This window comes from Trachinotus anak, unplaced genomic scaffold, assembly GCF_046630095.1.
Source record: "Trachinotus anak isolate AG129_WGS33_773 ecotype Australia unplaced genomic scaffold, CSIRO_AGI_Tana_v1 ptg000007l, whole genome shotgun sequence".
Taxonomy (NCBI): Eukaryota; Metazoa; Chordata; class Actinopteri; order Carangiformes; family Carangidae; genus Trachinotus; species Trachinotus anak.
Window position 1 is genome coordinate 14,799,075 of NW_027273858.1, and position 18,426 is coordinate 14,817,500.

At 38.3% G+C, this 18,426-nt stretch overlaps 1 protein-coding gene across 8 annotated transcripts in view; it reads left to right on the plus strand.

The window, feature by feature from the left end:
• LOC139623049 (collagen type XIX alpha 1 chain) overlaps nt 1-18,426 on the plus strand; it is a 94,002-nt gene that overhangs the window by 7,132 nt on the left and 68,444 nt on the right. For all 8 annotated transcript variants that reach the window (XR_011691423.1, XM_071480893.1, XM_071480887.1 and 5 more), the window contains exons 5-11: nt 3,335-3,458; nt 3,578-3,853; nt 4,482-4,562; nt 5,199-5,318; nt 6,091-6,153; nt 10,906-10,950; nt 14,034-14,078. Coding sequence is in view for 7 of the 8 variants with exons in the window: in XM_071480893.1 (XP_071336994.1) it covers nt 3,335-3,458; nt 3,578-3,853; nt 4,482-4,562; nt 5,199-5,318; nt 6,091-6,153; nt 10,906-10,950; nt 14,034-14,078 (754 nt within the window). In the remaining variant the exon portion in view is untranslated. The remainder of the gene's footprint in view (nt 1-3,334; nt 3,459-3,577; nt 3,854-4,481; nt 4,563-5,198; nt 5,319-6,090; nt 6,154-10,905; nt 10,951-14,033; nt 14,079-18,426) is intronic.

Sequence of the window (18,426 nt, forward strand, 5' to 3'; positions counted from 1 at the left end):
ACATGCACAAGCACACACTGGTCTTCCATCAGGGGCAATTTGGGGTTGGGGCTGGAAGAGCCGGGAATCAAACCACCAACCTTTCGACTAGTTGATGACCTGCCCTACCCCCTGAACCACAGCCACCAAAGAACAATTTGATATCAAGTGTAGATGCTGAAGATACAGTATGTTTGAGTCATAAACACAAAGGAGCCATTGAGACTGAGATGCAGTGTATCAAATCACCAGGGTTTGTGTCTGTTAAGCAATCTGTGGTTTCAGTGGTTTGTGACTGTCATGTCAGCTAATTAATCATATGGCTTACTGCAATCAATACTGTACAGCTGACTTACTCTTTTCTAAGGCATGCAATAGCCACCTAAATAATTTCTGGAAAATACATTTTATAAGGGTTTGCCTGTATTGCCTGTATTTCTTTTCATTTTATGTTTAACCTTACAGCTCACAGTTGATAGCAGTGTTAAATGCTTTTGTCTGTACCTACTGTCAAATTCACACCCAGTAACCATTTTTAAAGTCATGGCAATTTTTTTTTGTTGTGACAGCAATTTGTTACGTATGAGCAGATGTACATTTTGTTAAAACAATTACATGTTGATATCGGAGGTAACAAATCACTCTAAATTAATTTTACAGCATCTAGTCATGGTGGCTGATGACACATTTTTGAAAATGTTCGTTATTGGTTGCCTGTTGCTGTTGCAGTCTTATCTCCGCATTTGGTATGTGTGGATGCTTATTTACACTGAAACGATGATAACAAAGCAGTCTCAGACGTCTCAGCTACACAAACTCACACTCATTTGCATTCGCTGGTAAAATACCCTTACAGATCAGAGGCATGTGTTTGGTTTGGCTCCATCAGTGACAGTCCTCTATCATGCTGGCAAGCACAGGACCGCCACATTTAAACAGGAAAGAGGACTCATGCTGAGAGGAAGTTATAGTCCTTGCTAGCATGAATGATGCATTTAGCATAGAAACTGACATGGTTGAGCCCACTTTGATGTGTTGGAGGATTGAGTGTGGGTGAGAGGGATTTGAGCCAACTAGGCTAATGTTTGACGTTTGATTGTTTCAGCTATGGCAATCTGATTCCCCTGACTCATTTAAAAAAATCCTCCTGGATAGGATTTCTAAAGAGCCAGGACACTAAAGCCGCTTCCGAGAGATTCTCTTCCAGACCGGTAGTGTTGCTGTGACATTCTGTCAAACCATTGTCTCTGATTATACAAGGGGTAGTTTCAGCCAAGCAAATATGCATGGTCAAAGACCTGTTCCAAGACTGGTGATAGTTTCCAGACAGCACATGGTCATATAAAAAAGGAATTGCTCCTGATTATAACTGTTGTGACAGCCCTGGTCATACTATGTGATCTTCTGTGCGACTTCTGATTATTGTTGTGGATGTGCATTATTTTACAATATACAGTACATATGCACAAACTGTTGGCTAAAAGATATTTTGAAAATATATTGTTTTGCTCTTCCTGACTGCTGTGGCTTGGAACCACACGAATTCACAGGCATGATTACGAAGTAGTATACAAAGGACACACAACTTGCATTGGATCAAAACATGTCATTGAATGTAATCCAGGAGACAGTTATGTTTCTTCCAGAACATATTTGCCAGTGCAAACGAGTTATATATAAATGGAACTTGGAACAGGCAGGGTTGGCTGAATGACTTACCACATATTGTATGGTTTGTTTGGCCTTGTAGCATAGGAGCAGGGAAAATGAATGCAGACCCTGTTCATTTACTCATTATCACTTACTTAAAAGGCATGGTAGAGTTTTTCCGAAGAATTAGAAGACCGTGATCAAACCAATTCACATTGAGGTCCAAGTTTAGTCATTTAGTCACAGATGACAGTCAACACGAGGTCAAGAACTTTAACCCTCTCGGCCTTCAGAGATCAAGTGTGCCGGCAGGCCGTGTTTTGAAATAAGAGCAGCGTTAGTTGGGGACTTTGTAAAGAAGGGTGTGAACTTCAGAGAACAGAAAACAGCTCTGCAGTGTATTCTGCACATTACGTTAGTTAAATTAAACCTGCTTAAATTTATTATGTTCCATAAATTGCAGTATACTGCATAAGGTCTTGGATTTCTCTTTAACAATTTTCTTTCATGTTATTTCCTGCCCCTTATAATAATGTGTAAAATATCAGGGACAAGCAGTTGTTGTATGTGCAGCATAAAAATATCCTGTCTTGAATTTATTTTATTAATCTAAATTGTTATAAATTGCCTGGCCACTTTTCATATTGAATTGCTGCTGAAATAGTCCTTTAGCCCTTGGGCAACAAATAATCTTCCCAGTCTGTCCTCTCACAGAAGCATTTGATTTTTCCGGAGTTCTAACTTGGTGTATTTATCATTTTAGTCATGTACCGTTTACACCAAAATCTCAAAGAATTCGAGGGACCCAACAGAAGAGGGTATGAAGCTCTGAGAGAATAGGAGATGATATATTGGAGTGAAAACTAATTTCCAACCTGTCCAAAGAAACTCTCTCACTCCCTCCCCCACGGTTGTGCTCTGCCTTCTCAATGACCTTACCGTTGCATTATTATTATTTTTGCTGATCTTGATTTATTATGTTTATGCTCTTCCACTTTTGACTGTTAATCTGAGTCTGGGGTATGGTCTGGGGTGGGAATATATTTGAAGGGTACAGTGTTTTGTTGTTATTTTTTAATGCAATGTATAAAATTAGTAAGGGAGTGCAGGTGTGGGCTGAGAGATGAGTTCCTGAATAAGCTGTAATTCATTTGAGTGTGTGTGTGATTTGAAATATGATGTTGTTTTCTCCTATGTATTCCCTATTTACTTCGCATATTTTGCTTCTGCTGAAATACACTTTCAGCTGTGAACACAGAATTGTTATTTGACTTTACACAGCAGCTGAGGTCATACACATAAACCTGCAGCTGCATTGCACTGGGCTTCTGTAACCCTTTAACTGTAGCACATGGTATCTCGGTGAGGTAAAAGATTGGCTTCTGCGATGGATCAATTTCTATATGTTTTCATTATCCGAGCAGGGAAGCCAGTATAAAATTCATCAAGCTAAATGGAATCAAGTTTGTCAGATTTATTTATGTGAATGTCTCTGCAGCAGAAGGATATTGAAATGTTTTATCGATCATTGAAGTTGATTGGCTGTTTCATTGTTTAGCCACTGAAAGCTTCAAAAGAGTTTATTTTCAATATTGAGAGATGACATATGACACTATTATCTTTAATTTTTTTTATTATATTTCAATGATAGATTTGATATTTATATTCTGTGAAAATCTGACTGTGTTATATTGTGTTTGTTTAGATTAATATTTCCAAATGGGCTTTCAAGTGAATACTCCCTCGTCACCATCTTCCGGGTAAGAAGAACAACAAAAAAAGACCGCTGGTATCTTTGGCAAATATTTGACCAGTCGGGAAAGAGTCAGGTGGGCCCCTCAGATATCTTAATGTATCATATATCATTTGAAGAATCTACAAATATGCTACAATATGACAGGATGGATGTTTCTTTGCAGTGTTTTTAAACACTCCTCTGCTCCTCCAGGTATCTGTTGTGGTTGATGGTGGCAAGAAGGTGGTGGAGTTTTCCTCTCAGGGGCCGCTAAAGAACACTCTCTGCTACACATTCAAGAGCCGTGACCTACATGCCCTTTTTGATCGCCAGTGGCACAAGCTGAGCATTTCTGTACAGAGTAACATAGTCTCCATCTACATGGACTGCAAGCTAATAGAAAGGAGACTGACTGAGGAGAAGAACACCATAGACCTCAGCGGGCGCACACTCATCACTACACGAGTGGAAGATGGACGGCCTGTAGATGTATGTCCCACACTAATTTTGTCCAAACATATTTTGTTTCTCTTTAGCCATATCTGTGCAATGTCATTTAAGGATTTAGCACTTTTTGGTCCAGTAGTTTTGATTAGTGGTTTAATATATTTACAGAAGTTTTGGAATGTATTCCCATTGCTTTCAAAGGGTATTTAAAACATGCTTTATGTTTTCTTAATCTGTTGTGACATGTGAGTTATGATCATTCTTAGAAGTGCCGCAAACATGAGGTCAGCTATTGCTTCTGAGTAGAACTGGGCTTCAGTGGCATTTACAGCTGACTCCACACGATTTGTAAAGATGTGCAAATCGGTGCATCAAAAAAAAAAAGATAGGGTTCAAGTTCTGGTGTGAGGAAGTAGCAATTCCTGCAGAATTTGAAGCCTTTTTAAAATATTTATTTCAGGTTTAGATGTGATGTTGTTGCACTGTTTTAGAGGCAAAGAGAATGACAAGGTTCCGACAACTTCAAGCTGGAACAGCTGATGGGTGGATAAATTGTGCTGTCTTAGGCAGAGAAGAGCCGACCTTTGTCAGTAAAAAGAGCAGCATAATGTGATGATGAAACTATTGTATGATGCTGGAATGGTCCATTAATGAGAGTTCTTATCCACAGATCGAGCTGAGACAATTTCTAATCTACTGTGACCCTTATATAGCTGAGATGGAAAATTGCTGTGAGCTACTGGAACCAAAGGTAAGATGTTTTAATGTCTCAGCACAGTGTGTCTGTCCTTTATCATTCATAATGCATTTCAGAACTAAAGAAATAGATGAGAAGATACAGTATATGTTCAAAATTCTGAGACACCAAACTGTAATGTAATTCACTAGGTCACCGATTTAAGTGTATTCACCAAATGTCTTGGTGTTCTGCAGGAACAGACTGTACTTCAACTGATACACTCAGATGAGATAATGAAAGCGTAGTAAGGTTTTTGTCTGTCGTGCATGAGTCCCCAGATAGAAACTTAATAACAGAGATCTTCCATCACCGTATAATCAATAAGGGCTAATGGAACAATGGAGAGATGACCTTCGACCCCTTACTATGACATGTCTTTATAAGCATGCTGTCATGTCAGTGTAAAGTTACTCCGAGGGAATTGCCACAACCTTGAGAGAGACTTATCACTGTTTGGCTGTTTAGTACCTTCTAAGTTTCACGGCACAGTCTGTAAATTTTTATATTTGTTGTTTGCACCATGATGTACTGTAAATAAATGCTTCCTAAAATATAGGTCACCTTAGCTTAAGTGTGCTGAATTACAGTGTTTGTAGCAAACATGACAAAGGAAGGTGTCTAAATGGTGAAATTTCTTTATTGATCCAGTGTGAAGCCAAGAAGACATTTAATGGGACTTCCCCTCCCCTGGTTACAGAGCAGCTCCCCCAGATGCTGTCTCAGCCGGTCTCACCGTCAGTTGACAGATGTCACTGTCCAGCTGAAAAGGTACAATCAATTCCACCCAACAAGGGCCTCTAATTGAGTAAGTGTAATGTCTTTTGTAAGTGAAACAGCACTGATTTACACCACATGTACTCTATCCTTTATAGGCACTAAACAGTCAGTTAAAGGACATTTATAACGAATAGTATTTTCCTTGGAAGCTAACCAAAGGTAGCATGGCCATAATCTATTAGAAAACACAAGTATAACTCTCCCAAACTGTTCAGGCATGGTAAGTCTTCAGCCTGTTATAAATGTGCAAAAATCCAAAGGGATTCTTTAAACTGCAAAAATTAATGTTAGATTAAAATGCAAATTGAGACCTGCAAGCTTCAAACCCTCTGAAGGGAGCAGATGGTGTGGCTCCAATATGATGGCTATTTCAACACCCTCCTTTTATGATATTTATATTTTGCCTGTAAGTTATAAACAGAATCAAATTTTCAACAACAAATCGACCTTTTGGATTCCTGGATTTAAAAGAAATATATTTTGCTACTATATAAATTAAGTTAATTTCTATCAGTAGAAATAGATTTGAGAGATCAAGAAAGGCATACTTAATAAAGATAATACATTTTCAAGTAACACTTGACTCTGGTCGTTTTTTTTTTTAGGTAAATATGCCTTATTTGTATTGCTTTGCTGATGAATACTTCTTTAAGATAAAGTACTGTTTTTCATTCTACTTTATTAAGTATGAGAAAGGATTTATGTTGATGACATAAATGTGGCTGGAATATTTTAATCCTACTAATTTATATTGTTTGCACAGGGAGATGCTGGACTTCCAGGGGAAGCAGGACTGCCAGGACAAAAAGGGGATAAAGGAGACAAGGTACAGACAGCAAGTTGATATATGCACCTATTTGTTCTTGGTATTTATTTAAAAGGAAACATGCAGGTGTTAGTGAATGTTGGAGATGCTCTCATTTTATTGCGGCCAAGATTTGTGTATGTCAAGTTGAACATCCGAAATTTACAAAGTCAGACATAATGCAGACAGTTTATTTAATCATAAGGAGTAATATCATTGGGCAAACAGACCTTGCCACTTGTTGTAAATAACCATATTTTTGTTCTTCTGCTGCATTGGGTTTTCTCAGTACTACTGGTTTTCGAGGACAGTTGCAAGGTCTAAATGTCAAAGAGATGAAGTCTGTGTTGGATCAATTTATACTTGTCATAAATTCATTGTGAGAGAAAGAAAAATACACGTCTCTCTCAGCAAGCAAATGTCTTTGTTGTAGTGTCTGACAAAGTTTCATGTTCTACAGTCCAGATCCTTCAGAGATGCTACCATACAGTTACCTTCCCATGTCTCCCGAGGAGTGTGAACTGGGAAAGCATACGTTTTCCCAATCACTAGAAAAATAGGTGTAGTTCAAAAAGAGAGGGATCCTTTGTCCATGACAGCTCAACAGACAGATGGAATTGTAAACAGAAAATGCCCAGTCACTGAAATTGTGGGTGTTTGAAAGACAACAAAAACATGAAGGAACCACCAAATACCCAGACAAAAAAAGCATTATTCTTCCTTTGACAAATCACATCGTTTGGAGTACGAAACCCCCTTTTAGCTGTCTGTACAAGGTTAAAAACAGAACCACGGGAGAATGTGTTCGACTATGAATGGAATTCATAGAGATGAACAGGTGGTGGTACTGTATGCCTGATAAGACCAGATGGCTTTTGGGGTCAGCGTCCTTATTACCATTATGTGACTGTGGGATTAAGATATGTAGGATGACTGTTAGACTTTTGTGTCTGGAAAACCACCTGAAAGGCACAAAACAACATTTTTTTTTTCTTTAATCTTTCTGCATTGTGAGTTGTTACTGTTGAAGTGGCATTGTGTTGAATGCTGTTAATCCTATAAACAGCACCAAGCAGGTACCACTGCTCTCTATACTTAATATAGTGACATTGACATTTTAGGTAGCTGTTCTGAGCATCTTGTACTATTTTGTTCCTAGGTATATGTTATATGCAGATATTTTAACATTTTGTCATAAACAGATTAAGTATTACACTGAAAACACTCTCTCTCTATACATATATATATATATATATATATATATATAGAGAGAGAGAGAGAGAGAGAGAGAGAGAGAGCAACAGATTTGTGAATGTGTTATAATTGGCCTCTAATGATTCTTAAATGACCTAGCAGTTATCAACGCTAAGGCTGTAATGTGTGTGAGTGTGTTGATGGTGCTGCTGATTGATTACTTGCTGCTAATTGATATGACTATATTCATTAAGTACATTTCACAAAAGGCTATTGTGTACAGTAGGCACCGTGACATGTTTTCAGTGTCTTTTGCTTTTGCAAGTGACCATATATCTCCTCAGTAAGTGTTGAATGGAAGCCTGAGAGCACATCCAAAGAGAGCCTTTTTACACATCTTTTATCTGCAGAGACCATCTATGTACAAAACAGCATGTTCACAGTGTACTTAGTACTACATCACTGAGCTGTGACAATACTCAGTGTTCAAGAGTGATTTAAACATACTCTTCAGGGGCGCAGACCATTCCATTTTTTCTATTATTTCTGCAGGCCATGTCTTGTGCTCTGAATCAGTGGCTCATGCTGTTAACACCTGAAATCTAATTTCAGCAAATCAATACTTGGCACCATTTGTTTACTTACTGAACAACAAAATTCATAACAAATCCTATTACAGGCTTGAACGCTAAATCAATGAAGTTAAGGAAAAACACGACCAGGGACTACAAACGCAAGACTAAGGCCTCTATGGTGCTAAACTGGCACAAGATGACACACATCTCAATTAAGATGTTTCTGTGAAAAGCAGATTTAGGTAACAGGTGTCATGTGGTAAGAATAAGTGACCTATGCTTATACTTATACTATACAAACCTATACCATGCCCATAAAGGAGGTTGAAGGAGAGAATAATTAGCTGAATCTGATGTTGTTGGGTTTTCTCGTTTACCCCAGCATTCTTTACAGCAATGATGACATTTTAAAATAAATATGTTCTTCTTGATATTTATTCTATTGTGTTCCTCCCACCTTGAGTCTTCATCATCTTCATTTCAACCTCCATTTCCTTCTAATCAACTGGCTCATCTCCTTCATCCACTTATACATGTATAGTGTAATAAATTGCTGTTGAGAATGCAGAGCACAAAAACAGGTGGACCACGCATGCAAGGTCAAGACATTTTCAGTGTATAAAAAAACATACTAAGGTTAAGTCTTAACTTAGTACATCTCTTTTATCAAAATTATGTGAAAACGTTTACAGGCACAGCAGCTCAAGTGCCACCCCAGCAATTAGACAATGGCACTTTTTAATTTACTAAATTTAGAGTTTGAATGAGTCCACACAAACTCCACTTGCTGTGGTGACACGTTATTTCACCAATAAATATCTAGAAATAAATCAAATTGGTTTAACACGGTGAGAGGTTAAGGCATGTTTGATTTAGTAATGCGAGCAGAGCTGCAAACTATATGATGTCAAGCAGTATATTCAATATGTCATTATATATCATTGGCTGAAATTCAAGTGAAGAAAACAACTGAAGCTGAATCATCGACGAACAGCAGATACTTGAGGACAAGAAAATGTCACAAACTATTGAGTGAAAATGTTTTCATGTCTTGTGGGACTTGTAGATGTTCATATGCTGCTATACCGCTGAGAGAAAAACAATAGAAAAATAGTTTATTTCGAACCACCTGTGTAGTATATCAGAAAATGTCATGCCTTGACACAGTAATGTGTAGTAATTTCTTTTCTTTTATTCACTCTGACCTTGTTTCACATTAATCTGTCTGGTAAATTATGGTAGCAGTGCAACTCTGTTAAAGCATATTTAATTCGTATTGATCCCTAAATTTCCAAGGGAGTTCCAGTGACTATCAAAGAGTGCTGCTCTCGTTTCGATTTACAACACAGCACATTAAAAAAGGGGGTAACAAAATCATAGCAAATACTGTCAATAAGGTGAGCTCATGAGACTTTCAATTACCAACATGAGAATCTCATTATGTATAAGATTAAAAATATAGTCAGAGTATACTTATTAAGAATTTAGCTTGACTTTGTAGTGATTAATCAAAGACATCTGGGCAATTTAGAGCATTTAAAACACCCATAATGAGAACTGCAGGCCGATCATCATGACCTACACAACGCACTTCTTGGGAAAGTGTGTGGGGATTACTTTGGCTGTGTAACTCCAACAGAAAGTAATATCCTGCATTGCATTGAGAGTTTGATGGAGGATTCTAATGTACTGCAAAGGGATTAAACTGCTATGATTAATCCAGAATCCCTCAGGAAATTAAACAGATAAGTACTGGGTTATAAGAATGCAGCTTACTTGAAAGGATATCCATTTTCTATGGCCTTGCACATAAATCTGGGTATTACTAGATTTACAGCTCCTGCATATACATGCTAAAGAAAAAAAACAGAGGCATAATGGTGAAATTAAAACTTATTTTTCCCATTTACAGTACCAGTAATTTATTTTGTGCCATTTACAACTTGCCTGCCCTTATGGCTTGTGTTTTCAATTAATACCCTCTAATTCAATTTATACTCCTTGTACCGCCAACGTGAATAATACCAGGAATTTTATTTAATGCGGTTTATTATTGAGCTGACACTGAATTTTATTAGCTGTCAAATACTTCCATAGTTCCTATTGTATGCATCAGTGTCAAAAGGTTACTAGCTTTTCCATAAAGGGCTTTGTGTAAGTGGTTGAATAGAAAACTTAGATTAAAGAAGACTCAGTTGGGAAATATACATATATTCCAAAACGCATAGGTTTATCTGAAATGACATCAGCAGCGGTGAATTTCTGTAGGCTCAAACAAGTGGAATAATTTCAACTAACTGCTGAGTCCATTGAAAATATTATATTATGCCACATGCTTAATATCTGGAAAATGATTCACGTCACTCTGACTCTGTTTTTACGAGGGGGATGCTAAGTGTTTATAAAAGGTAGACTGGGCCTGTTGTCTAGCATATTCGGTGGAATAACAGGTTACTATTCCACAGTATAAAGATGCCATCTCAGTTATTAGGTTTGGTCACATGTTCTACTTCTTCCAGCAAGCCCATTGAAGTCTAACAAACAGGGCTTGTAATGAAGATGTGACCATGAATGAGCATCATGTTTAATTAGATTCTTAGCTTGCAGCAAGTTCTGTCTTGGCTTAATTTGTTGAATAACTATCTACCTCCATCTTCTCTCTCGTAACAATCTGTTCCCTTTTTTGTGCCCTGTAAAATTACACTCCGAAGACAATCAAGCGTTTCTTCCTTTCTTGCCCTGTCCTGCCCTCTTTTTTTTTTTTTTAAAGAATACAATCATTAAAACAATACAGTGAACCTTAGCAAGGTTCAGATTCGTGCTTTCCAGTTGTTGGGAAACAGTATCCTGACCTGCAGCTGCTGAGCCACTGTGTCAGCAAGAACTTATGGAACAGCTGTTGGAGCACGATTGCTGATGAAATGACGAGCCTTCATAAAGCTATTCACTAATGTGTGAACGAGAGACCTTTCACTAACTGTTCTTTGTGTTGTTTCTGTCACAGGGGGACACAGGGGAAGTCGGGCCTCAAGGAAACCCAGGACATAAGGTAGGCTACTCACTGATGAAACATTAAAAATCTAATACTCCCTCAGTGCTGCTTAATGTTTTGTTTTTTTGTCTGAAATGAATTTTGTTTTAGTTTCAAACTGATTTTGTTTGACTGCAAGGTTTTCAGATCCAGTGAATAGCAGGTGGCTCTTTCCGTTTAGTGATTTATGGAATCTGTCACTGCCCTCTCTAAGTTGATTTTTCTAACATCATTGGTTTGACTCAGTGGCAGTGGCTTTGTGTTGACCCTCTCAAAGCATCACAGACAGCCAAGCAATCGCAGAATCAGATTAAACCAACAAGTGGGTAGGAGACAGTTGTACCGCTGGAGAGACCCAAGTTTATTCCCAAGATAAGGTGTCTCTAGCTTGGCCTTAGTGGACACAGTTGGCAGTCTTCTTGTGTGGGAAGCCAGAAAGGGATCATGTCTTGTCATGGCGCTGCAATAGCAACTTCTACTGGATGGTCTGGCTGTCTGCGTAGAGGGGGTTGGGACCCTGTGTCTCAGTTATGCTCTCTTGGTGAAGCTCTTCGCTGTTGGGTAAAAAAAACAGATGACTTGCATAACTTTATGAGTATTTGAGGTAACAGTAACTGTCTATGCCCGAGGTCACTGACATGTGGACTGCAGTCCGGGTCCAGATAGGACCGCGTCTGGACTTGGACCTATAACCTGTGAATTATTGAGGATTATTAGATTTTGACTGAGCGGTTCTATTTTAACCGGGGCAGCTTTTCTAGCCTTACGTCACAGGTCACATGATGCTACTCAGCCAATCATTGCAACTTGAGTCAGTGAGATATACACACACAGGGAAGGGCGAGACAAGAGTCTCATAAGTGGGGAGTGGGGCATACAGTAGGAGGGAAAGAAAGAGAAAATTAGGGGTTGAAGCTGTTCAGTTCACAAGATGTGTTGAGACTGTTTATTATAAAAACGGTTGAGACTGTTAAGATGTGAAATGGAGTTAACAAAGAGAAGAAAAATGTAAACTCAAGCTGCACTGTGCATTTTAAAATGCACAGCTTTCAAAAGCTGTTATGATGCACTTACACCTTAAATGGAAGCTTTCAGACTGGCTAAGTGCTTGCTTTCTAATTGACTGTTGCTGTTACATTCCTGAGGTGCTGAGAAAATTGCCAGATTTTGGATATTCTCAGTAAAATTACAGTTTACTGGAATGACTGTTGTTATTTTGTTGCTGTGTCATTGTGTACAAAGATATTGTCATCTGTAAGATTGTTGACCATGAAATGTGGCATCTTGAATGCCTGTATTAATCTCCTGTAGTCAAAGAGGGCAGGTCCAGTCACCAGGTACCATCACGTCCTGTGATGCCAGTATGTGGATGTTAATTCAGTGTCTTAAAGTGAGATTGTCCTGTTGTCATATATCCACTAGATACTTAATTGCATTCAAGGGATCCATTGCACTGTAGATTGTTGTGGAAGCAGATTATGCATCAGGCATGTATAGGATCATCCCTGGATGGCTCCTGAACCTATATCCACTGGAGATGTTCTGATCACTGTGGGGTGACATTTTTGCTCATGAACCTTGACTCTTGGAATATGGAGTAACACCTGATGGCACAGCTCTGTCCACTTGTGCTTTCTGAGATGAGATTCAGGAGCCAGCTAAAGCAGTTTCGTTACACAACAGTGCACAAGAAAAGTCTATATTAAGAGCTGTAGCAGTAGTATTGATATGATGCTAATGCACAGCACCATGCCATGCTAGTATTTCATACCTAAGCTCAACTCCTTGTCAATAACCCTTCTTCTGAGATGCACTGAAGTGTTTCATTAAACCGGTTCATTGTGCAAATCACAATACATTCTGGATGTATGTTTTTGTAATATTATTATTACACTAGTCTTTTACAAATTTATATGGGCACATGTTCTATAGAGATGGCACAAGGCAAATATGACTGAAATGGCTTCCTACGACACCCACATTAATTCCCTGTGGCTGTGGATATTATATGAGTAATGACATGATTGACCTTGGACACTGTGCTAAGGGAGTTTGCTTGACCTTTACTGGCCAGCTGAGGTCATGAAACTGTATAGGTTACACTCTAATAACAGAGCCAACAAGTACCAAGACCGCTCGCACACTTCTGCCAGAGTGTGTGGAAAGTAGTGCTGGTGGTTTGAGAGGAATCAGTGATCAGGCAGATATTTGTGGAAATAAGCCTTTCAGATGTTATATTTGTGGAAATAAGCCTCCAACAGCTTATTCCCTGACTACATACAGTATAATCTTATGCATGCTGTAGACTTTGCTCAAGCTGAAATGATGCAGTGAACTTGCAAAGCAAACATTGTTGCTGGGAATTTGGTGTCTGATTCCCAAGTGTGCTTTTATCACTGTGGTGCAAATGTGTGGTTCTTTGCTTAGCTCAGTGTGAAGGAGCTGTGAGTGAGTTTCAGAATTAGGGATTTAACTTTATTGTTCCAATGAGGAGAGGACAAAACATTCTAGATATTCTCACCCCCTTTAGCACAGTTTTACTTACAAAGATAGTTGCATTTAGAAGAGTTGTGTTTTTTTTTAAACTGCCACCTTGCGACATGGTATCTTTGTAATTGTGTGAGTGTTGACAGATTCTTGTAATCACAATAATTCAAGCACAATACATGATAGAAATATGATACCAGCACCACATAGTCCATCTGTACAGAGATGTGATTAGGCTGCAGATTCACCCAGCGCTTAAATTTGCTTGTTACTGAGGATAAATGATTTTCTTGAAACTACTGTAATGGGTTTAAGTGAGTTTATAAAAATACAAGAGTTATGCAGTCATTTAGTAGAAATAATTGGATTAATGTATTTGTTATCTCATGTAATTGATATCTAATCATCTATGAAACACTAAAAACAAGCTTTATGGAGTGACCACGTTCCTCCTTAAACTTGCTTTGGAATTAATAGATCGCCTGGGTGACTCCAATAATCCTTAACAGGAAAGTGAAATTAAAGAAGCGTGTCAAATTGGTTAGACCTACTGGGTGTAAAAACTTTTCAAGGGTCCTCTCTTTGCCTTTTAACTTTCAATCTTGTCATTGCAGGGAGAACTTGGATCAGAAGGGCAAAAGGGAATCGATGGGGAGAAGGTAAGTACTACTCTCTTCAGCAGACATATATTCCATACATAGCACAGGAGCCAGATCTAGTTTCGTCAGGGAATCAATTCTTATAGGCTTTTCATTTTCTGTGTGATGCCCTGGGGGTAGGAGTGAAGCAGAGCTTTCTGTGTGGCTGTTTTCATGTGCCTGTCATATCCGAAGCAGATCTAAGTGTGTTCTAGCCCGCAATGTCCTTCTGCAGTGAAATTAATTGATATGTATGCTACCATAGGCCCAGCATACTAATGGACTAAATTCATTTTTCAAAATACTGTAATCCCCTTCTATGTCATTTCAGGTTAAACTTTATTGCATGCTCTTAAATCTGGCTGCAGCGATGAAACCGGTGTAATGTAATATACAGTAAACCACAACAAGAAGGTCTACTAAATGATATATTTTTTTCTTTGACTAAATGCAAATCCATTAAAATGAATTAAGATTCTTCTGAGATCTTAGTGAAGCTCTTCAGGCCACAAGCAAAGTAGTGCTATTTAGGATTAGTTAAATCAAAGGGTGTGTTATGTTGTACAGCATTTGTTTGTCCACACTGACGCAATCTCAGTAGATGGCAGCTGTACAGATGGTCAGTTTTAAAGTGTCTTAATAAAGGGACTTTTCATCACCATCCTCCCCTTGAGTAGATAAAACAGCTGCCACAGAAATCAGCCTCCTTGCAGGCTGTGGACCAGAATTCTGTCTTTACAGTAACTCAGAGAAATCAGGAAAGAAAACCAGGGATAAACATGAGTATATAAAACAGAAAGATTATTGACTCATACTAGTCAGTAGAAATACTAGGTATTATTTAAAATGATTTATTACAAATTAGATAGTAGCTCATTATAAGTGTACTAACAGAAGAGCAGTGTAACACAATCCCTTAATGAAAATATTACTGAAAAGCTACTTGGATACTTTGAGTAGTTGTCAGGTTGTAGTAAAATGAACAATTCAGAAATGCAGTCAGTCCTTTGTTGCATTGTCTAATTTATAAAATGAGCTAGAGGGTGAATAACTAACTAACTTTAAATCAGAATGTTTTAAGTGCAGTTTTCTGCACAGCTCAAATAATTCACTTGATGCCCTCTTATAGTTGGTATTAAAAAAATGTATGTTTTTCATCGGTGGAATTTGCAGTAGTCCATTTATGTTTGTATCTACTATGAACCAAGAAATCTTATGTTGCTTTAATGGTACAGGTTCAGATGATATCTACAAAACAGACGTAACCTACTGTTACTATTGTATTGATCAGTGTAGATTTTGTACTTGTTTGTTACTTGCTTTCCTTTTCCTATCAACCCTAACAGGGAAATTCCAGATAAGTGTCAGTGTGCAGTAAATCCAAGCAAAGGCTGAAGGAAAAACTGATAAAAAAAATAAAATTAAATTAAAAAATAGATAAATGAAAAAAAAAAAAAAAACAGAATTCGAAGGTTAGAAATTCAAGCATTAGTTTGTCTCCCCACAACCAGCATGGCTCTCTTTGTTCCATGGTAAGTAGCTATTGGCAACTTGAAAAGCCAGTTGACGTCATATGCGTATTTGCATATGAATGACATGATCAAGTTTATTTACATAGAAATCTGGAGGAGAGTGAGACCACCTAACTGGAAATTAGCTCTGTCCACATCAAAGACCGACTGATTTGTAGTCATAATATGACACAAGCTATAGTGGAAGAATGTGAATGTCCATGATTCCTCGGATAAGACTTTGTATTTTTATTCAGTGATTACCACCGGTTGTAAAGCAATCAGGAGGAAAGAGTGACAGAGCTTGTGAGTAGCTCTTCTTTCTTTGGTTGGGCTCCAGTTGACTGGACCTCAGTGGTACATAAACTGGAAACAGCTGGAAGCTTGTTCAGCATGGAGAGACTGAGACCGTGTTGCCAACCCTTTTTTAAGAAAAGCAGCTGCTTAAAACTTTGCTAGAAGTTACAAGTTGATTTCAGTTGCCAATTTGCATGTCAGTGCATTGAGTACAGCCCTCTGAAGGGAGGGGTTTATTATGTGTATGGATAATATGATCATCAGGCCACTGTGCAAATCAAAATGAGACCCTCGTGGTCTTGAGAAGTTTGAAGTCACCACAGGGTGTCAGAAAAGTTGCTAAGTTCGCAGCATTTGAGCATTTGAGGGTCTGCTCTCCTCTGTGTGTGTGGGAGGCATCTTCAGAAATGAGATTCTCAGGCTTGTGTCTGTGTTCAGTCAATGATTAGAAACAGTAACATTTTTCACGTTCTGCCGCCACTCACAGATATTCATTCATCCATTCATCCATTCATCCATTCACGCACGCTTTATGCTATTCAACCTGCAGGCAGATAATAAGATCAATATCAATTCCAGCTATGTGTGACCAGTACACTGATCTGGTCTGAGACGCAAATATGTTTTACTATGAGCGTAGCAGGAGATTAGACTTGTTTATGATCTTTGTGCATCCTATATGGTTGACTGTGCAGCCTTACTTGTCTCCATGGGATTTGTTATGCTGTGCCCCACTTCCTTGAAACAAAGAAAGAAAGTTGAGAAAGCAGGACTATGTTTTTAAAGCTTTATTGCCCATCATTGCAGAAACCCATTATGGATGGTAATGGGTGGGTCTGAGACATGTTTAGCCTAGCTTAACACAAAGACGGCCAGTCTAGCTAAACTAACCGTGGAAAAAGATTCTGTATTGTGTTGGCGAACAAGCCAGCGATCATACAACCAATACGTCCGAGAGTCACCGGAGCTTTGTAGATTTAATATGTTCTGGGCCTGTGTTTGCACTGAAAGCACAGGGATGACATTCATAAACGTCCTCTCGTGCAACACTGAGTAAGAAGGCAAACAAATGTATTTCCCAAAATGACTGTTCTTAAAAAAGTGGCTGTTTTACAGAGCTTATGCAAAACCTACCCTGCTGTGGATGCAGTTTTAAATCGAGCAAAGTGCATGACTTGAGTGAAAAATATTTCCGTGAAAACAAAATACTGACTTAATTTGTGTTCTAAAAAGCTTGTATTTTCATTACCTGCATTAACGGATCTTTCCAGCAACTTGGGAGCCATAGAAACAAGCGTAAACTCATCAGTTAACATGCAATTTAATCACCATTTAAGCTAATATGCCAAACTTGTCATAAATGGTTACCTAGAGTAGCATTAGCATAATGTCAGTCTGATTTAATGATTTAAGTCTTTTATTTCTGCTTTGGTTTCCACTAACGTATGGGGGGAATATCTGGCTGTTAAGCAGCTAAATGCTTCAGTATGTTCACTAGCTAGTCGCTAACTTTGTCTGTTTGCTGTTTGTGTTTCCCTTACATCTGTAAAACCATGAGATACATATCATGGTTTTCTCAGTTACTTTAATATTGGGAACAAGTGAGTTAAATATAGCTCTGTATCTGTCATGCACAAATTCAGTAAATTGTGCTTGTAATGCTCCTTGTAGAGGTGAAAATAGAGTGAGGGGGGAGTCAGGCCAACATACTGTAGTAGGAAGAGCAGAAAAGATGTAGGTTACTATATTTGATTGTAAACAAATTAAAGACTTTAATGTTCTGCAAATAAACTTGCATGATTATTTAAGTTAACCTATTTACTGTGACTACCAGACTCTATTACCTGATCTGTCCCTTTACTGCAATTAGCTCATATTCCATTTTTAAAGCTAGTATGTTATTTAAAGCTCGAGTAGACACCTGAGAAGGCAGAATTCTACGAATGACCATGTGATCTAGTATCGTTTTGCAGATACGCGTCCTATGGGACAGGAGGAGTGCACACCGTGTTATCTTGTGGGTAATCCAAGTTACATTTGTGGCTACATGATGTTGAGCTCAAGAGTGAAGTGACATAGAAAAGAAGTCAAGCAACACTGATAGAACATGATATCCTGTACACTAGATATCCTCGCACAATGGCCCTGTGTTTAGGTTACCTTGGTGAACTGTATTTATTTGTGGAGTGTAATAGATTTGCTAATAAGCTGTCTTTTCCACTACTCAATGTCAATGTGATTAGTCTTGTACCATACTTTATGTGGTGGCGTATCGCTGAGCAAATGGAAAGTCACAAAAGGCATTTCCTGCTGTAACCTCCCTGGCATTTGTAGGCCGACACTCAAGATATCTATGTTACTTAGAGATCCTGTTCCACAGAGCTTTAAAGGCCTGTCATTCAAAATAACAACATTTCCCGTCCAGAACGTTCAGACTCCTTAGTACATCTACAATTTTAATTTAGTATCCTCCCCAATAGGCCAAATCCGGTTATGATTAAATTGTGTACAATAACTGAAACTTTCAATCATTCTAACTCTTGTCAGAGAAGGACACTGAC